Here is a 20055-nt window from a genome sequence, read left to right as displayed (position 1 = left end):
TTTAGGTATGTTGGTCCCCTCTGATAGTCCTCGCATTCCAGAGACAGAAGGATCACAGTGAATTCCAGAGCTATCTTAGGCTTGTATAGTCAAACCCTGTCTCAGAAAGAAAGGCTGGAAAGATGGCTCAGGACTTAAGAGAAATTAGTGTTTGTTCATTGGACCTGGGTTCAGTTCTCAGCAACTACATAGCAGTTCACAACTATGTAACTCAGTTCTGAGCGATTCAGGGTCCCCTCTGGCCTCCATGGGATAGTGCTTCAAGCACATGTTGTAATACAAACATGCAAGCAAACATCCATTTATGTAAAATATTTTTTAATTAATAATTGATTTTTAAAAGGTATATCAGGGGGGCTGGAGAGATGGCTCAGCGGTTAGGAGCACTGATTGCTCTTCCAGAGGACCCGGGTTCAATTCCCAGCACCCATATGGCAGCTCTCAGCTATTTGAGAATCCAGTCCCAGGGGATCTGACACCTTTACACCAATGCATATAAAATAAAGTTAAATAAATCATTTTTTTAAAGGTATATCAGGTAACTTTTATAAAAGTTATCCAATTTATTGAATCTTTTATTCTTTTCCAGGTGCTTTTTGACCATGTAGGTTGCTTAAAGAAATATGATACTGTGGTGGATATTCTAAAGGACTTCTTTGAGCTCAGGCTTAAATATTATGGATTAAGAAAAGAATGGCTTCTAGGAATGCTTGGTGCAGAATCTGCTAAACTGAATAATCAAGCTCGTTTTATATTAGAGAAAATAGACGGCAAAATAATCATCGGTATGTAAATGTCTACTAAATATTTACAGTGTGGGGTAGCTTTTCCTAGATCGTTTATTGTTTGTAGAGTTTTAGTGATTCTGGGGCTCACATTCAGAGCCTTGTACTTGCTAAGCATGTACTCTGTATTAGCCTCACCCCCACACCCTAGACTGATCATCTAAAGAAATCAAGACTGAATGTTTAGATAGGAAGACTAGAGAACTAAAAGACCTTGTGTGGTGCTGGGGTGTAGCTCAGAGTGGTAGAATGCCTTCCTGACATCCACAGGGTCCTAGGTCTGACCACAGCAACTGCATCAACTTTCTGTGGTGGAGCACATTGTTATCCCAGCACTAGGGACAGGGAGCTCAAGGCTGTCCTCAGCTACATGGTGGATTTTAAACCAGCCCATACATGGGACCTTGTCTGAGAAAAAGACCTTATTTTACTAATTGATCACAAGAAGAGACACTGGTCTGATCTTAAAATGAATAAGGTTATAAATGCCTTTTAAAGAAAAGAAGACTGAAAAAGAGGCAAATCTTAGGGATGTTTGTTTTACATTTTGTTATATTGAAAATTCTATAAGCAATTAGCAGGGTTTAAAGAAAGAAAGGAGTCTTGACTAAATGAGGTATAAGAATAGAGCTTAGAAGATGTAGCTCAACTCTAGCATAACCAACTAAGAAAGCCAGCAATAATTTCTTAAGGCAGGGTTTCTCTGTGTAACAGTACACACCATTACCACCTGATGAAAGCCAGCAATATTAAAAAGTTATAGGAAGTCCCAAAATATAATAGCACCAGTTACTGGTGATAAGACTAATTTTCTCATAGCTTAATAATGTTTGTTTTCATACCTACTTAAAAGCTTTAGCATAGGGCTGGAGAGATGGCACAGAGGTTAAGAGTATTGCCTGCTCTTCCAAAGGTTCTGAGTTCAATTCCCAGCAACCACATGGTGGCTCACAACCATCTGTAATGGGGTCTGGTGCCCTCTTCTGGCCTGTAGGCATACACATAGATAGAATATTGTATACATAATAAATAAATAAATATTAAAAAAGAGGGATCTGTTTTTAAAAAAGCTTTAGCATATCAGCCAACTTATTTGATAGATGCTATTTTGATTCAGGCAAGGCTAAAATGAATGATACTGGGCATGACTAGAATGGAAAAAAGAAAAAGGGGGGTTATTTGGCTGCTTGGAATAGCCCAATCTTCTTACAGAGTGAATATTGAGGGTCTGAATGTATAATCTAAGTTGGAGAGATGGCTAAGTGGTTATAACACTTGTTGCTCTTACAGAGAACCCAGGTTCAGTTCCCAGCACCCACATGGTAGTTCATTACCATCCATAACTCCAGTCCCAAGAGATCTGATGCCTTCTGTCCTGCACAGAATAGTTAAACCTGGGCTAGAAGGGTGCTGGAGAGATGGCTCAGGTCCTGAGTTCAATTCCCAGCCACCATATGGTGGCTCACAACCATTTATAATGAGATCTGATGTCCCCTTATGGCTTGCAGGCAGGCATGCACTGTATACAAAGTAAATAAGTAAATCTTTATAAATAAGTAAAGCCTAGGTTGGGCAGTGGTGGCACACACCTCTAATCCCAGCACTCAAGAGGCAGAGGCAGGCAGGTCTACAGAGGGAGTTTCAGGACAGCCAGGGCTACATGGAGAGACCCTAGCTCAAAAAGGGGAAGAAAAAAAAAAAAAACAACATAACTCATGTCAAGTTAAATTGAAGAAAGAGTGGTACTCCAAAATTATATTGGTAGTGACTTTGACTGTCCCTCAAAGCATAACTGAATACAGCAGACATTGAAAGAGGTCGTGTGCTGTGGTGATTAAGAGCATCGAGCTTTGAGGAGACTGCTAGAGCTTTAAATCAATGAAACATTGCAATAAAAGCCAGAATACAGAATAATTGAGTCACAGACTCTTCAGAGGTGGAGGCTCTAATTCTTTTTGTGGTCTTTGACAGTTATATAGATTTCAGCCTCATCTATATCTAAAAAATCCCCAGGTAATTCACCTTTGTCTTGCTTCACAGAAATTGAGGCAAAACATAGACAGCTGAATTTCCTGTTATGTGGATTTGGGTTTGTTTGGTTTTGGTGTTTCAAGACAGGCTTTCTCTATGTATCCCTGGCTCTCCTGGAACTCTTGTAGATTAGGCCTTGAACTCACAACTGCCTGTCTTTGTCTCCAGAGTGTGAATTAAAGGCGTGCACAACCACCTGGCTCAAATTTTCCAATTTAATCTTGTGACTTGATGTAGAAACACTTTATTCTTTTTTAAAATCTTGTTCAAAGCTATCTCTCCCTCTTTTTTTTTTTCCAATAGAAAATAAACCTAAAAAAGAGTTAATTAAAGTTCTAATTCAGAGAGGATATGATTCTGATCCTGTGAAAGCCTGGAAAGAAGCTCAGCAAAAGGTAATTTCGTTACTGTTTATCTATTGGCTACGGCACACGTGCAGGCAGAGCACCATACACAAAGATAAAATGGGGGAAAATTTTTTAATTAAAAAATGTAAAATCTGTTTTTTTGCATTTCTAGAGGTCACAAGTAAAAAAAATAATCAAGGACTCTATATGTTTGTTTCATGTTCTACATTTTAATTTGTCTTTTAGGTTCCAGATGAAGAAGAAAATGAAGAAAGTGACAATGAAAACAGCGACTCCACGGCAGACTCTGGACCAACTTTCAACTACCTTCTGGATATGCCCCTCTGGTATCTAACCAAGGAAAAGAAGGATGAGCTGTGCAAACAAAGAGATGAAAAGGTCAGTTGTAGAAGAATGATATGGTCAACAGTTAATATTGTTTTGATGGGAAAAACTGTTGTGTGTAAAAATACTATTTGTACATATTTACTACCTCAATTTTTTGTAATCTTATGAAGGAACAAGAGCTCAACACATTAAAGAAAAAGAGTCCATCAGATTTGTGGAAGGAGGATCTGGCTGTTTTTATTGAAGAACTGGAGGTATGTGTTTATAAAATTTATATTAATTATACTTACATTAATACTTATATTAATATTTACAAGCTAGCAGCATGTTCACTCTTAAGTATTTATTTTTCTTATGTGTTTGTGTGTTGAGGGGTGTGGGTAAGTGCAGGTGCTCACAAAGGCCAACGGGGCCAGTCCCCTGGAGCCACAGTTACAGTGTGGGTGCTAAGATCTGAACTCATCCTCAGCAAGAGCAATGAGATCTCTTAACCACTGAACCATCTGTCCAGCTCAAGCAGCATACCTTTTTTATCAAGAAACTTCAGGGCTGGAGAGATGGCTCAGTGGTTAAGAGCATTGCCTGTTCTTCCAGAGGTCCTGAGTTCAATTCCCGGCAACCACATGGTGGCTCACAACCATCTGTGATGAGGTCTGGTGCCCTCTTCTGGCCAGCAGACACACAGACAGAATATTGTATACATAATAAATAAATATTTAAAAAAAAAAAAAGAAAAAGAAACTTCAGCTGGGCGGTGGTGGTGCACGCCTTTAATCCCAGCACTTGAGTTCGAGGCCAGCCTGGTCTACAATAGCTAGTTCAGGACAGGCTCCAAAGCTACAGAGAAACCTTGTCTTGAAAAACCAAAAAAAAGAAACATCACATTTGATAAAAGAAGAAATATAGAAGAAAGAATACATCCCAAAATAAGGCTGGGTATGGTTGCCACTTAGATGTTAAACCTGTAATCTCTGACTAGGTCAGGAACACCAAAATTTTAGGCCAGCCTGGGTTACCCAGTGAGTTCAAGACCAGCCTGAATTATATATGTAATAAGACCCTGTCAAAATCCAAGTACTAGGAATACCATGTGTAAACTTTTGCCCTCTATGCTTAGCACATAAAAAAAAATAGTAACATAAAGGGAAAAAATTAGGCAGAATGTGGTGCACATGACTGTAATTCTAGCATTTGTAAGGAAGATGAGGAGTCGAAGGTCACCCTCAGAAACGGGGACTTGGACACCATCCTGCACAACATGAAAACAAAAGCAGAGAGGGCAATCAAGATGGCTCAACGGGTGAAGCACTTGCTGCCCAAAACTGGCAACCTGTGTTCAAACCCCAGAGGTCAGATAAGGAGGAAGAAGAGAGCTGATTCCACAAAGTAATCCTCTGGTTCCCACATGTTTTCTATGACATGCATGTGCTCACACATACAGTAATGAAAATATATTTTTAAAGGGAGGAGAGAAATATTATTAAATACTAGTTAGCATAAAGTAAATAATGGGAAGAAATACACTAAAATTAATATTTTTACAGAAAAGAACCAGTGTTAAATCACTTTTAGAGGTGGCCCCTCAGTTTCAGAATGTCCTTTGTTACATAAATCTCCTTAGCAATACTTAGTTTCGTAATATTACAAATGTGTGTGTGCATATATACACACATAGCATTTGTCCTTTAACACGGTTTTCTCTTTGTCTTCAGAAAGATTAAATGATGAAATTAGATATAGGCACCCAGTTCTGTCTCTGCCTTCTCAAAGTCAGTCACGTTGTGCCTTCACTAAAGCTGATCACAGATTTATATTAAATTGTAAAAACGGCAAGTTCTTAACTGTTGCTTTTTAGGTATCGTGTCTTCTTCACCTACGAATTTGTTCTCATAATTCTTTTTCATAGGTTGTTGAAAACAAGGAAAAACAAGATGAACAAGTAGGACTTCCTGGAAAGGGAGGGAAGGCAAAGGGGAAGAAAGCACAAACGTCTGAAGTCTTGCCTTCTCCTCAAGGAAAAAGAGTTATTCCCCAAGTGACCATGGAGATGAAAGCAGAGGCAGAAAAGAAAATTAGGAAGAAAATTAAGGTAATACTTTAAGCTTATTTCTCTTTAGAAATGAAATAAATTAAGACCAGTGAGATGACTCAGGTAAATGTTTGACCCCAAGTCTGAACAATCCAAGTCCAGTCCACATGGTGGGAGAAGAGTGCTGACCTCTGAGCATAAATAAGTGTAATACTTTTTTTAAATGGAGCAAGTTATATCTAAATTCCTAAGCCTATTGTTTGGAATGTATCCTGTTTCTGATCCACTTTCCTTTCTCAAGCACCTGATGTTTTTAAATATTTAAGTATAAAATATCATAACTACACCTTTATTTGGATCTCCTTTAATATCTTATGTCTATGGATGTTTTGCCTACATTTGTGTCTATACCATATGCATGTGTAGTACCCACAGAAACCAGAAGACCTTGGATCCCCTGGAACTGGAGTTAATGGTTGTGACCCTCCATGTGGGTGCTGGAGATTGAACCCTGGTCCTCTAGAAGAGTAGCCAGTGCTCTTCACCACTGAGTCATATTCCAGCTTTTGATTTTAGATTTGTTTTGTTTTTTTTTCCAGTTAGAGTCTCAATATATTGCTCTAGCTGTCCTGGAGCTCACTGTGTAGACCAGGCTAGCCTTGAACTCACAGAGATCCTACTGTTTCTGCTCCCGCAGGCTGGGATTAAAGGCGTGCACCACTACTGTCCTCTACTATTCTAGATCTCTTAACCAAAACCCAAAGAAAAATATATTCTTTCACTGTATTTGTGTCTGTGTCTATCTGTATATGAATATTTGAATTTATTATTCCAAATAATTAGACAGAAGTTGAGTGTTTCTGTCTTGCTGGGATTTGTTTCTTACATGTTGCTGTTTTTTTAGAGTGAAAATGTTGAGGGCACGCCTACTGAGGATGGTCAGGAACTAGAAGGCCTTAAACAAAGACTAGAGAAGAAGCAGAGGCAGAAGAGAGAGCCAGGTATTACAACATGTTGAGCAAGGTGGTATAAACTCTATAAGTGTTATTAATATATTCTACATAGATATTCAATGTTTTTGTAGCCTGGATTAAGTATTGTAAAGGAAGGCTGTACATGACTTAGATTTGAGCCTTATGTTGTCTTTGATTTGTTTTAGAAAGATTCTTGTAATATAGCTAGTGACTTGAATTCCTTGGTTGGAATCTAAAATAGCTCCTCCCCTTTCCAGGAAGTCCTGCTTGTTTGTCTTGTTCTACCTTGGCTTCAACAGCCTACAAAAGGGATATATGAGAGCAAATTCATAAGCATTAAAAGCATTATCACAGCCTAGTCTGCCCTTACAATCTGTGTGAGCAAACATGGATGACATAAAGAACAAGAGGTGACTATACAAGAATCCGTTATCTCCTAGTGACCCTCCAGATCTGAGATATCAGCTCTATTCTATATCTCTAGATCTGTTTCTTAGGGAACTTTGATGTTTAGACATTTGTATTGCATTATTTACTATAAAAACATCATTTACTTATGGGGTTAAATGGCCAAACTCTGTACTCTATAGGAATAGAAAATGTGTCTGTTCTACTCACAGTTGTATTCTCAGCGCCATTACATTATGTAGATAATGATGAAGAAACCAGAGTGTATCAATATAGTTAATTTCTGGGCCAGTGAAATGGTGTAACATGTACAGGAGCTTGCCATCACTAGTGACATCCTGAGTTTGATCCCAAGGACCCATATAGCAGAAGGAGAGAACTAACTCCCATAAGTGGTCCTCTAGCCTTCACTCAAGTACCTTTGCCCAAACGCACACACAAATACAGTAATGTAAAACTTTTTTTTGAAGTATGAATCCCTATCTCCTTTGTAGGTACCATGGCAAAGAAGCAAACTACATTGCCATTTAAGCCCATCAGAAAAGGAAAAAAGAGAAACCCTTGGTCCGATTCTGAATCAGATATGAGCAGTAATGAAAGTCATTTTGATGTTCCTCCACGAGAAAAAGAACCACGAAGAGCTACAAGTAAGGAAAAATACAGAACATGCTAGCTGTGCTAAAAGATTTGAATGGCCAATTAACTTCAGGGTACTAAATTCAAGATTACTGCCTGTTAGAACAACAAATAAAATTTTGAAAAATTGAAGCATCTTTTAGGATAATAAACTGCAGTTTAGGTGGTCGGTGGTGCACAGCTTTCATCCCAACACATGAAAGAGGCAGAGCCGGGCAGTGGTAGCGCACGCCTTTAATCCCAGCACTCGGGAGGCAGAGGCAGGCGATCTCTGAGAGTGCTAGGCCAGCCTGGTCTACAGAAGCAAGTTCTGGGATAGCCAGGGCCACACAGAGAAGCGCTGTCTCTAGAAACCAGAAGTTAAAATATGCTTTAGTTTAACTTTTAAGATATATATATATTTAGTATATATATATATATATTCATAAAATGTTAAGTCAGGGACTGGGGAGATGGTGCAGTGGTTAGGAGCACTTGCTGCTCTTCCAAAAGACTGGGTTCAGTTCCCAGCACCCAACATGGCAGTTCACTACAGATTGTAACTCCTGTTCCAGAGGTTCTGACTCCCTCTTCTAGCACCCATGGGTATTGGGTATGCACATAGTATACAAACATACATGCAAAAAAGAAAAAGAAAAAAAAACAAACATACATGCAGGCAAAGCACGCTCATGAACATAAAAGAAAATGATTGCTATGATAACACACAAGTATATACACACAAAAACACAAATTTAAAAAGTACAATGTCACTTCAGCCTATGTTTAAATGTCTTTTTGGTTCCTAACAGCAAAAGCCAAATTTACAGAGGATTTGGATTCAGATGAAGATTTCTCAGGTTTTGATGAAAAGGATGAAGATGAAGATTTTTTCCCATTAGATACTAGTCCACCTAAGACCAAAATTCCACCAAAGTAAGAATTTCATCTAACACAGAATTTATTCATGGCTATTTTAATAGTCACTGGTGTGTTTGTTGATCTTTGTTTGCCACATATAGAATTGATTGTCAGGATGCCTTCTCTGTGTGTTTTCTTTTTTTCAGAAATACTAAAAAAACACTGAAGCCACAGAAAAGTACCATGTCTGGTATGTATTTAATAAAATGACTGGGTGCATGGGAGATGTCTCAGTCAGCTAAGCAAGCGTGAGGACGTGGTCAGTGCACAGCACCTACATAAACGAGCGTACCCCTGTAATCTGAGCACTCAGAATTTAGAGGCAGGAGGATTACAAGTTCAAAGCCAATTTGTGCCATAGAGCAAAGCTCTGTCCCTCCCAAAACTAAAAATTTAAAATTCAGCTAAGTTCTCAGAGTAATACTAATATTCCAAGAAAGTTAAAATGAGAATGCACGTCAGGGACAGAGTAGCACATGGAATGTTTTAAATGCTTTTTGATCATTTTCCTTCCTGTTTGGAATAGTTGACCTTGAAGGTGATGTGAAGGACAGTGTACCAGCTTCTCCAGGCCCTGCTGCTGCTGACTTCCCAGCTGAAACTGAGCAGTTAAAGCCATCTTCCAAACAGACTGCAGCAGTGAAGAAGACAGTAGCCAAATGTAAGCCTGCATCTCTTAGAAGGTTAATTATTAGGGCTAACTGACTTTTCCTAGTCAATTTTAATTTTTTATTCTGAAAATGTCTATTGATGATGAAATTAAGTATCCTAGCTGGGTGGTCATGGCTCGTGCCTTTAATCCCAGCACTTGGGAGGCAGAGGCAGGCAGATCTCTATGAGCTCGAGGTCAGCCTGGTCTACAAGAGCAGTTCCAGGACAGGCTCCAAAGTTACAAAGAAACCCTGTCTCAAAACAAAACAGGAGATGGTGGCACACATCTTTAATCCCAGCAGTTGGGAGGCAGAGGCAGGCAGGTCTTTGTGAGTTTGAGGCTGTCTGGTCTATAGTGCAAGTTCCAGGACAGGCAGGGCTCTATACCTTGACTCAAACAGAATAATGAATGAATGTAGTAGCTTAAAATCAGTGCATTACTCAGATTCTAGACATTATCTAGCGCATTTCTCTGACATGAAGGGAAGGAGTTATAAACAGTTGGAAGTAATCCATGTAATATAATTCAGAAATCGGACTGGAGAGATGGCTCAGTGGTTAAGAGCATTGCCTGCTCTTCCAAAGGTCCTGATTTCAATTCCCAGCAACCACATGGTGGCTCACAACCATCTGTAATGGGGTCTGGTGCCCTCTTCTGGCCTGCAGGCATACACACAGACAGAATATTGTATACATAAATAATAAATAAATATTTTTTAAAAAAGATAATTCAGAAATCAAGGCTGGGGTATGGCTCAGTTGGTAGACTGCTGGTCTATAATATAAAATGCCTTGGAATTGATCCCCAGCACCATATAAACCAGGTGTAGTGGTATATGCCCCCCGGGGCTTTCTTGCTGGCCAGTCCAACTTACTTAGGAACTACAGGTCAGAGAGAGAGAGAGAGAGAGAGAGAGAGAGAGAGAGACGCCTTGTCTCAGAAAGAAGGTGATTATTCTAGAGTTTACAATGAGAAATCACCAAAGGATGATCATGACCAGTACTCATGTTCACTTACAGCCCAGGCTTCAACCTCCACTGCTGCTGGTACTAAAAAGAGAGCTGCACCAAAGGGAACCAAATCAGATTCAACCTTGAGTGCTCATGGCCCTGAAAAGCCTGATCCTGCCAAAGCTAAGAGCAGCCGCAAAAGGAAGCAGTCTTCTTCTGACGATTCTGACTCTGATTTTGAGAAACTAACTTCCAAAGCTTCCGTGAGCAAGGTATTTATTGCTGCTTAATCCTTTTGCTTTGAAACATCTAACTTAGGTTTTGCTCTAAATTTTGCATATTTTTAAAGAAGTAAATTTAAACCTCAGAATTCATTATATTATGTGTAATTTAGCTATAAGAAAGTTAAATCTGTCAGTCAGTGCAACAGTTGCTTTGGACCTTTTTCTTACTACTTAGTAGGAAGTGGTGGTGAAGTCTGGAATGACCCTATTGCATTAACAATATCAAATTACTTGGATTTTCTCTTTTTAGAAATCCAAGGGAGAGAATCAGGATTTCCATGTGGACTTAGATGAGACTGTGGCTCCTCGAGCAAAATCCGGACGAGCAAGGAAGCCTATTAAGTACCTGGAGGAGTCAGATGAGGACGATCTTTTCTGATGTTTTAGGGGATTGTTTTAGGAATGGTTTTACTGAGCTGGATTCATTTTAAAGTTACTTGAAGTTTTTCCCTAACCCCCTCTGAATTTAATTTGGGGAAGACTTTTATAAGACTATTCTAGTGAGTGGGCCCACGTGACCTTTGCCTTTGTACTCTACAGACTGTCCCAATGGTGACCTCACATGATACTGTTTTCTTCTGCTTTGTCTACGTTTTGTGTCTATTTCTTTGGTCTCTAAAATCTTGCTTGAAATTCTTTTGGATTCCACATAATTATATGGTCATTTCGGCATAACAGAACTTATTGATCATATACTAAGCTAAATGAGTATGTTTTCAAAAGTGCCCCCTGCCTCTTCTATTTCCACTAGATATGCGGTAGCATGGTGTTTCTGTTTTCAGTTGTGTAGGTAGAATTCCACCACATAGAACTGGATAATTCTACTACAAATACGGTATTCAACTATGATGTTTTGCATTTTTGTTTAAGCCACGAGAAATTGCTCATACCCTTTTGAACATCATCAGAGGCTGTAGAAAGTCACTTTGACTGTGTCTTCATGACCTCAGCACAGGCAGCAAGGAGGCCAGCTACATGGCGTCCTGACTTTCTTATGATGCCTTTCAAACATGAGATTACAGGGAGTCGTAAAGTGTAGTCCAGTCTGAGTCTCCATACACAGTTTCACCTTGAGAACGCAGAGACCTTTCTGTGCTGTTGTATGTGTTACTTAAGTGCTGTTATCAATGGTTTTTGTAAATATTTAATATGTCTTTCTATTCAGCTTTATTTCAACAATTTTGTACTTTAATAAATGTTCTAAAACAACATTGTGAGTCATTCATTCCTCTTATCTTAACCCACTTTACGTCCTCTCCGCAGTCTGAAATAAAGCCTCTTCACTTCCCTTTCAGGACTGTTACAGCCAGATTCGGCCAAGACTGACAGTCTTTGGCTGGGTGAAGTATACTAAATAAAGAGTGGCAATGTGACCTTTGTTGTTATTTTGTTTTTGTTGGTTTTTTGGTTTTCGAAACTGGGTTTCTATAGGTATTCCTGGAACTTGCTTAGTAGACTAGCCTAGCCTCGAACTCAGAGATGCACCTGCCTGGGCCTCCTGAGTGCTGGGATTAAAGGTGTGTGCCACCACCGCCCGGCTCAGCCTGCTTTCTTATAGAACCACCAGCCCAGGGATGGCGCCACCCACCATGAGCTGGGCTCTCTCTCATTCATCACTATTGAGAAAATGCCTTACAGCTGGATCTCATGGAGGCATTTTCTCAACTGACTGTAGTTTGTGTCAAGTTGGCACACAAAACTGGCCAGTACATGCATATTTCATTTTGTTATTTGGGTTTTATGAGATAGAATCTTTTTTTTTTTGGTTTTTCGAGACAGGGTTTCTCTGTAGTTTTGGAGCCTGTCCTGGAACTAGCTCTTGTAGACCAGGCTGGTCTCAAACTCACAGAGATCCGCCTGCCTCTGCCTCCCAAGTGCTGGGTTTAAAGGCGTGCGCCACCACCGCCAGGCCGAGATAGGATCTTTTATAGCCCTGGCTGACCCTCAGACTAACTACAAAGCAGAAACTGACCTTGAACTCCTGATCTCCTTCAGCCCGCCAAGTGCTAGGATTAAAGTTGTCCACCACCACCTAGCTTGGTCCAGTTTTACTTAGAATCTTTTTCATGGCTGCTGAATTGTCTATGTCCTCTGCACTCAGGATATGTAGGTATCATGCTAGGAATGTAACTTCATTGGTAGAGTCACAAGACACAGGATGAAGTCCCTCTCACTATGTAAGTATAGTATAGTATGGTAACTTCTGCCAGTAATCCTAGCACAAGACAGGTAGAGGCAAGGGCATCAAGAGTTCAAGGCCACTCTGTTAAGTTTGGGTTTTTTTGGTTTGGTTTGGTTTTGGGTTTTCAAGACAGTTTCTTTGTGTATCCCTGGCTGTCCTGAAACTCATTACGTAGACCAGGCTGGCCTTGAACTCAGAAATTCACTTGCCTCTGCCTTCTGAGTGGTGGGAGACAGATACCCTATCTCAAAACCAAAAAAAAAAAAAGCCTACTTTAACCAATTAAGCTCTATTGGGAGCAACTGGTTAGAGAAAAACGGTAAATCCAATTCCTTTCTTAACCTCTTACATCAGAATTCACTCAAGGTACACTTGAGTTTTACTTTTCATGCTAGGGTGTAAAGTCCACAGCCTGCTGTGTGTTCTGGATATTAAACCAAAGCTACCACCCCACCCAAGATTAAATATTTAGTGTCAAAGGATAAGAAAATGTTTCCAGTGGGCTGAGATGGCCACCAAAACCTGACCGCCTAAGTTGGATCTTTACCAAGAGATAGTTGGTAAAGTTTCAATAATAAAGTGGAAAGTTACCTAAATTTCCAACAGTCAAGGACATAGGAGCAGACAATAGGATTAGACTTGGTGAGTGCTCACTAAGCAATTGTACCTCTTGACATTGTCATGTTGCTGAGGGAAAGAGGCAGCTTCAAGGCAAAGGTGGAACCCAAATCCATATAAGAAAAGTCGGAAATAGGTGTTCTGATTGGTCACGAGCTTCTCAGAGCAGTTAGAGACTTGACCACTGACTACTCAAGTTACTAACATTCAAAGGAATCGTTTGAGATCTACCACTAAGAGTTTGGTAGTTAGAGGCATTTAGACCCTTTAGAGAAATTGTTTGCTTCCTGTATATATGAAGCATTCATAAATGTTTATTACAAATAGTTATTGAGAGGAGGGGCCCAAAAGCTCAGCGTGTACGGCAGAGACATGACTAACCAGGGGGCTTGCTGGCCAGCCGGTCCAGCTGCAGCTGTGCTCCATGTTCAATAGAGACCCTGCCTCAAAAACTAAATGGTAAAAAAAAAAACACCCAGTGTTGACTCTGGCCTCTATACAGGTGATGCACCCACCCAAAAACATGAACACATGCATATAATGTACACACCAAAAACAGTGATTCAGACCTATGCAATATCTAAAACTTTCTTAGTAATTCCACTTGGATAGCTTGTCTGAACAAGAGCTGGTGTGGTAGTGCACCTAGTCTGTAGCACCAAGAGACCCTATGTAAGTGTGTTGTAGAGCTAGAGATGGCGCAGCAGTTTCAATTGCTCTTACGGAGAACCTGTTCAGTACCCAACACCTGCCAGGATAGGCTCCAAAGCCACAGAGAAACCCTGTCTCGGAAAAAAAAAAAAAAAAATACGCAACACCTCCATCAGGAGGCTCACAAACACCTGTAACCCCAGCCCCAGGAGATCCAACACCTCTGGCCTCCTGAGAAACTGAACTCATGTATATGCTCCCCTCAACACACACAAGTAATTAAAAGTAATAAAAGCAAAACGTTAAGAAATGTTACCCAGACCACCTAGTTGGGCATGTAACTCAAGTTCAAGAACAGACGGTTCAGCCGGGTGGTGGTGGCGCACGCCTTTAATCCCAGCACGCGGGAGGCAGAGGCAGGCAGATCTCTGTGAGTTCGAGACCAGCCTGGTCTACAAGAGCTAGTTCCAGGACAGGCTCCAAAACCACTGAGAAACCCTGTCGAAAAACAAAAAAAAAAAAAAAAAAAAAAGAACAGATGGTTCAGTTAGTGACGCCTCCATCTCTTAAGCCAAAGGTATCTATTAAAGCATAATTTACACAGGTGGGAAACTGGGAACAGCCTTGATGTCCAGCAGCAAAATTAGTTCAATTGAGCCAGGTTTGTCTCATACCTGTAATCTTTGCACTGCTGAGAGAATCTCTGCAAGTTCAGTCTGAACTACAGAGTAAGACCCAACTCCACCAACTTGTTTCCTGACCTCAACATATTTGCTATATGGCACATCAGACACCCTCAATAATGATGATGATGATGATGATGATGATGATGATAATGATGTACCCCACAATAATGATTTTAATAATAAATATTAGGGGCTAGAGAGATGACTTAATGATTAACATTTGTTGATCTTGTAAAGGAGCAGGGTTCAATTCCCAGCACCTACTTCAAATCCATCTATAACTCCAGATCCCAGAGATCTAATACCTTCTCTGACTGCCTCAGCCACCAAGCACTCATATGTGCACAGACATACATGGAGGCAAAAAACTCATATACATAAAATTAAAACTATAAAACAACCCAGGCAGTGGTGGTGCAATATTTAATCCCAGCACTCTGGAGGCAGAGGCAGGCAGATCTCTGTGAGTTCAAGGACAGCCTGGTCTACAGAGGGAGTTCCAGGACAGCCAGGGCTACACAAATTCTGTCTTAAAAAAAAACTTTAAAATGAGATGAAATTAAAAAATTATTACATAAAATTTAAAATGTAGCGGGGCGGTGGTGGCGCATGCCTTTAATCCCAGCACTCGGGAGGCAGAGGCAGGTGGATCTCTGGGAGTTCGAGGCCAGCCTGGTCTACAAGAGCTAGTTCTGGGACAGGAACCAAAGCTACAGAGAAACCCTGTCTCGAAAAACCAAAAAATAAAACAAAATAAAATAAAATTTAAAATGTACTCACATTGCAAGTATCAGTAGTTCTTTTTCAAAACAGACAAAAATAGCTTCTTTTTATTATTGCTGAGTATTATTCCATTGTGTGGGTTTGTTGATCCACTCACCTGCTGATGGACATTTGGATTGTTTCCAGTTGGGCCTATTGTAAATAAAGCTGTTGTGAATTGTATAGTATGTATCCATTTCACGCTTTTTTCACAGTGGGTGGGATTCCTGGCAGAGGGATCCCCCGCCCCGTGTTTTACTCTACAAACTGAAGAGCTGTCTTTCCGAACATGGTTTCATTTATTCTCCACCCTAACATTTTCCTCCTGTTTCTTTGTAAATGTTACACTCACCTACCTCAGGTTGCCCCAGTTCAAATCAAAAGATATACCAGCAAATGTTATTTTAGCTGAAGGAAAGGAAGCTCGGTCTACAGCCTCGTCTTCTGACTCCAGTGTCTCTCAATAACTTGCCAGGAGCAGTTTCAAACTTGGTCCAGGGAGGGCGTGGCAGCCACTGGTTTAGGGTTGACCAGATTGCAGTTCTGCCTGCATCCTCCTCCCCAGATGCTGGAGAAGACATCAGAGCGCTCTCACGACCACACCAGCTACAGAACCGCAAAATAAGCCTGTGGTAATGACAGGACCAGGCGGTGTGCCACCATTGTGGCTGTGTACATACAGATGCACATAGAGATACAGGCTTTTTTTTTCTTTTTTTTTAAATATTTATTTATTATGTATACACTATTCTATCTGTGTGTATGCCTGCAGGCCGGAAGAGGGCACCAGACCTCATTACAGATGGTTGTGAGCCACCATGTGGTTGCTGGGAATTGAACTCAGGACCTTTGGAAGAGCAGGCAATGCTCTTAACCACTGAGCCATCTCTCCAGCCCCGAGATACAGGCTTTTTGTTTTGAGAGTCTTGTTCTATAGTCCAGGATAGCCTAGAGCTTGCAATCCTCCTGTCTCAACATCTGCAGTACAGGAATTACCCATTTGTGTGTTTTTTTAAAGATTTATTAATTATGTATACAGTATCTGCATGTATCCCTGCAGGCCAGAAGAGGGTACCAGATTTCATTATAGATGGTTGCTGGGAATTGAACTCAGGACCTCTAAAAGAACAGTCAGCGCTCTTAACCTCTGAGCCATCTCTCAGCCCCTCCAGAAATTACCCATTTGTACTATACCACCTGGGCGCCTAACTTTGACATTTCCAAACACCAGCAACTCGGACCAGCCTGCGGGCAGGGCTTTGAAAGATGCTTCTCTTTCGTTCGTTCTTCTGTAAAGTCTATGTGTATGAGTGTATGACTATGCATCACATGTGTGCCTGGTGCCTGAGGAAGACAGAAGAAGGCATTGGCTCCTGGAACTGGGGTTACGGATGGTTTCAGGTTGACATGTGGGTGCTTGTTGTAGGGGCTGCGGGCTACATTCCTGCCACCCAGCTCCTGACCGCCTGGCTAGCTTATGCCCCAAAATAACGACACACAAACTGTATTCATATAAACACTGCTTGGCCCATTTCTATTAATGTGTGTAGCACCATGAGGTGGTGAATTACCAGGGAGATTCTAGCCTACGTTCATCTTGGGTCAGAGCTTCATCGCATCTGCCTCAGAGAGGAGAGCTATGGCGTCTGTCTGAGGCGTCTTACCTCCCAGCATTCTGTTCTGTTTACTCCACCCACCTATGTTCTAACCTATTAGGGCCAAGCAGTTTCTTTATTAATTAACCAATGACCTTCCTCCATCAGGTGCTGGAAACCAGACCCGGGTCTTCTATAAGTTCTCTTAAACCCTGAGTCATCTCCCTAGCCCCAAGCTGGATATAGCTCACTGGCAGGGTGCTTCCTTAGTCTGCATGAGGACCTAAATTCCATCCCTAATAAGAATATAGACACACCCCAATGCCACTTGAACCTATAGGAGAATTGTCATAAATTCAAGGCCAGCCTAGGCTACCTGTAAGCTTGTCTTAAAAAAAAAAAAAAAAAAAAGATGAGCCAGGCAGTGGTGGTGCAAACCTTTATTCCCAGCTCTTGGGAGGCAGAGGCAGGAGGATCTCTGTGCACTCAAAGCCAGCCTGGTCTACATAGTGAGTTCTAGGACAGTCAGGGCTATGTAAAGATAACTTGTTTCAAAACACAAAAGAAAACAACTTTAAAAAGATGGAGCATGTGGGGGAGGGCTGGAGAGATGGCTCAGAGGTTAAGAGCATCACCTGCTCTTCCAAAGGTCCTGAGTTCAATTCCCAGCAACCACATGGTGGCTCACAGCCATCTGTAATGAGGTCTGGTGCCCTCTTCTGGCCTGCAGGAATACACGCAGACAGAATATTGTATACATAATAAATAATTAAATATTTATATATATTAAAAAAGATGGAGCATAGGTAATGAAATGGTTCAGCCTGATGACCCACGTTCAATTCCTGGGACCCATGTCCTGCAAGGAGAGAAATAATTCCCAAAGTTGTCCTGTGACCTCAACATGCATGTTATAGTACATGCATGCATACACACACACACAGACACACACACATGCACTCAGTCCCTCACACGTAAACATACACACATCTATAAGTATAAAACCAAAAATTTCAAAGCGTCAGGCGACAAGGTAGCTCAGGGGGTAAAAGCACTTGCTACACAAGCCAGCCTGACCACCTGAGTTTGGAACCTGGAATTCATGGAGGAAGAAGAGACCCAGCCCCTAGAAGTTGTCATCTGACCTCCACATATATGTGACGGCACATATGTAGGATACACACACACACAGTACTAATCATGTTTTTAAGATCCAAGGGGCTGGAGAGATTGCTCAGTGATTAGGGTCATATGTTGCTCTTCTAGAGGTCACCAAGGTCTGTTCCGAGCACAAACCATCCTGCCCCCAGGGTGCCTTACAACTGCTGTAACTCCAGCTCCAGGGGGATCCGCTGTCTCCTGCAGGCACCTGCACACATGTTCACACCTGCACCCACCCACACGAGCACACACACACACACATACACTTTCTAGGTTTTTTTTTTTTTTTTTTTTGTTTTTCGAGACAGGGTTTCTCTGTGGTTTTGGAGCCTGTCCTGGAACTAGCTCTTGTAGACCAGGCTGGTCTCGAACTCACAGAGATCCGCCTGCTTCTGCCTCCCGAGTGCTGGGATTAAAGGCGTGCACCACCACCACCCAGCCTTGTTTTGTTTTTCAAGACAGGGTTTCTCTGTGTAGCCCTGGCTGTCCTGGAACTCTTTCTGTAGACACAACTGGCCTCGAACTCAGAACTCCCAAGATTAAAGGTGTGTGCCACCACTGCCTGGCCTTAAAACATTTTTTTAGGGCTGGAGAGATGGCTCAGTGGTTAAGAGCATTGCCTGTTCTTCCAAAGGTCTTGAGTTCAATTCCCGGCAACCACATGGTGGCTCACAACCATCTGTAGTGAGATCTGGTGTCCTCTTCTGGCCTGCAGACATACACACAGACAGAATATTGTATACATAATAAATAAATATTTTTAAAAAACATTTTTTTAATCTTAGGAAACATTCAAGCCCTTCCGCACCCCAGTCTCAGAGCTCTACCTCCAATTCCTGAGCTCTCTGGTCACTCAGATGAGCCCTTGCAGGGCCCAGGCTCTACTCACGGGACAGAGGTTATGTTCCCAAAGTGGGATGGAAGGCTGAGAGGGATGGAGCCTTCACGTGAGGTAATGAGGGAAAAGGGTTGAGGTTGGTTGTCAGCTACCCTTGAAGAAAGGCCTAAGAAGTGCAGTGGTTTGGAAGGGTCTAGAATAAGATGACAAGCCAGTCCAGAAAGGCTTCTCTTCTTTCTCAGCTGGTGAGGGCAAGGACTGGGAACACCAGGTAACTCCAGTGCCCATTCCAGTATGGAGAGCCAGCACCAGAAGTGAACCTATGACCCTGACGGTATTCTCCCCTCCTGAGGGTACAGACTACACTTCCCATCCTCCATTTGCCCATGGGAGTAGACATAGGAGCCCGCTCTGGCTAAAGATGTATGAGAAGAATGGATACAGGTCCGTCCTGGACTCTCCTAAGACGCTGTGTGGACGCTGTGTGGAGCAGGGTTTGGGTGATGATGGCTTGGTGTCTACTGCATGGCAGTGTGGTCCTCTACCCTTCTTAGGAAGGAAGACAGCAGCTTCTTGGTTAACAAAGCCATTGGTTGGTATTCTTGCTGCTACAAAACCAAACAGTAAAGAACTCCAGATCCAGGTGGTGGGGCACACATTTAATCCCAGCACTTGGGAGGCAGAGGCAGGTGGATCTCTGTGAGTTCAAGGCCAGCCTGGTCTACAGAGCAAGTTCCAGGACAGGCTCCAAAGCTACAGAGAAACCCTGTCTCAAAAAGAGAGAGAGAAGAAAAAGAATTCTAGAGCCAAAGGAGATATCCAAGCAGAGGAGGGGGGTGGGTTCTGTAAGAACTACATACAGCACCCAAGAGCGTGGAAGCCAAGGTCAAGTATGAGGTACCAAGGGAGGAGGGAGAAGCTAGGCCGTGGAAAAGGTTCAAAGGCTCAGGAGCTGTGCAGGTTGGAAGGTGGCTACAGAAGGACCGGAGAACACCCACCTCTTTCCCCACCCGAGCCCCTTCCCCACTTGGGTGCCAACCCTCCGCCCGGGCCTGTACATTTTGCAAGCTAATCGGATACCGAACAGGGCGCTTACTGGACTGAAGCCCAGGAGAACAGGGCAAGCAGCTGGCATGGAACCGGGACGCTACAAGCTTGCTGCCATCCCTCTCGCTGCCCCTTATCCAGCCAGCGGCTATTTCAGAGCATCTACCGTGG

At 42.0% G+C, this 20055-nt stretch overlaps 1 protein-coding gene across 1 annotated transcript in view; it reads left to right on the top strand.

Moving 5' to 3' along the window:
- Positions 1-11553, top strand: part of Top2a (DNA topoisomerase II alpha) — a 31346-nt gene extending 19793 nt beyond the window's left edge. Inside the window, exons 24-35 of the mRNA XM_050156607.1 lie at positions 590-785; positions 3120-3211; positions 3410-3562; positions 3682-3765; positions 5418-5600; positions 6445-6541; positions 7417-7569; positions 8350-8473; positions 8605-8648; positions 8985-9119; positions 10130-10332; positions 10595-11553. Of these exons, the coding sequence (XP_050012564.1) occupies positions 590-785; positions 3120-3211; positions 3410-3562; positions 3682-3765; positions 5418-5600; positions 6445-6541; positions 7417-7569; positions 8350-8473; positions 8605-8648; positions 8985-9119; positions 10130-10332; positions 10595-10723 (1593 nt within the window). The 3' untranslated portion in view covers positions 10724-11553. The remainder of the gene's footprint in view (positions 1-589; positions 786-3119; positions 3212-3409; positions 3563-3681; positions 3766-5417; positions 5601-6444; positions 6542-7416; positions 7570-8349; positions 8474-8604; positions 8649-8984; positions 9120-10129; positions 10333-10594) is intronic.
- Positions 11554-20055: the final 8502 nt, after the last annotated feature.

This window comes from Alexandromys fortis, unplaced genomic scaffold (genome assembly GCF_014885135.2).
Source record: "Alexandromys fortis isolate MF-2015 unplaced genomic scaffold, M_Fortis_MF-2015_v1.1 scaffold_31, whole genome shotgun sequence".
NCBI classification, from domain to species: domain Eukaryota; kingdom Metazoa; phylum Chordata; class Mammalia; order Rodentia; family Cricetidae; genus Alexandromys; species Alexandromys fortis.
The sequence above is the reverse complement of the archived record's forward strand: the minus strand, read 5'-3'. Positions and strand labels throughout refer to the sequence as shown.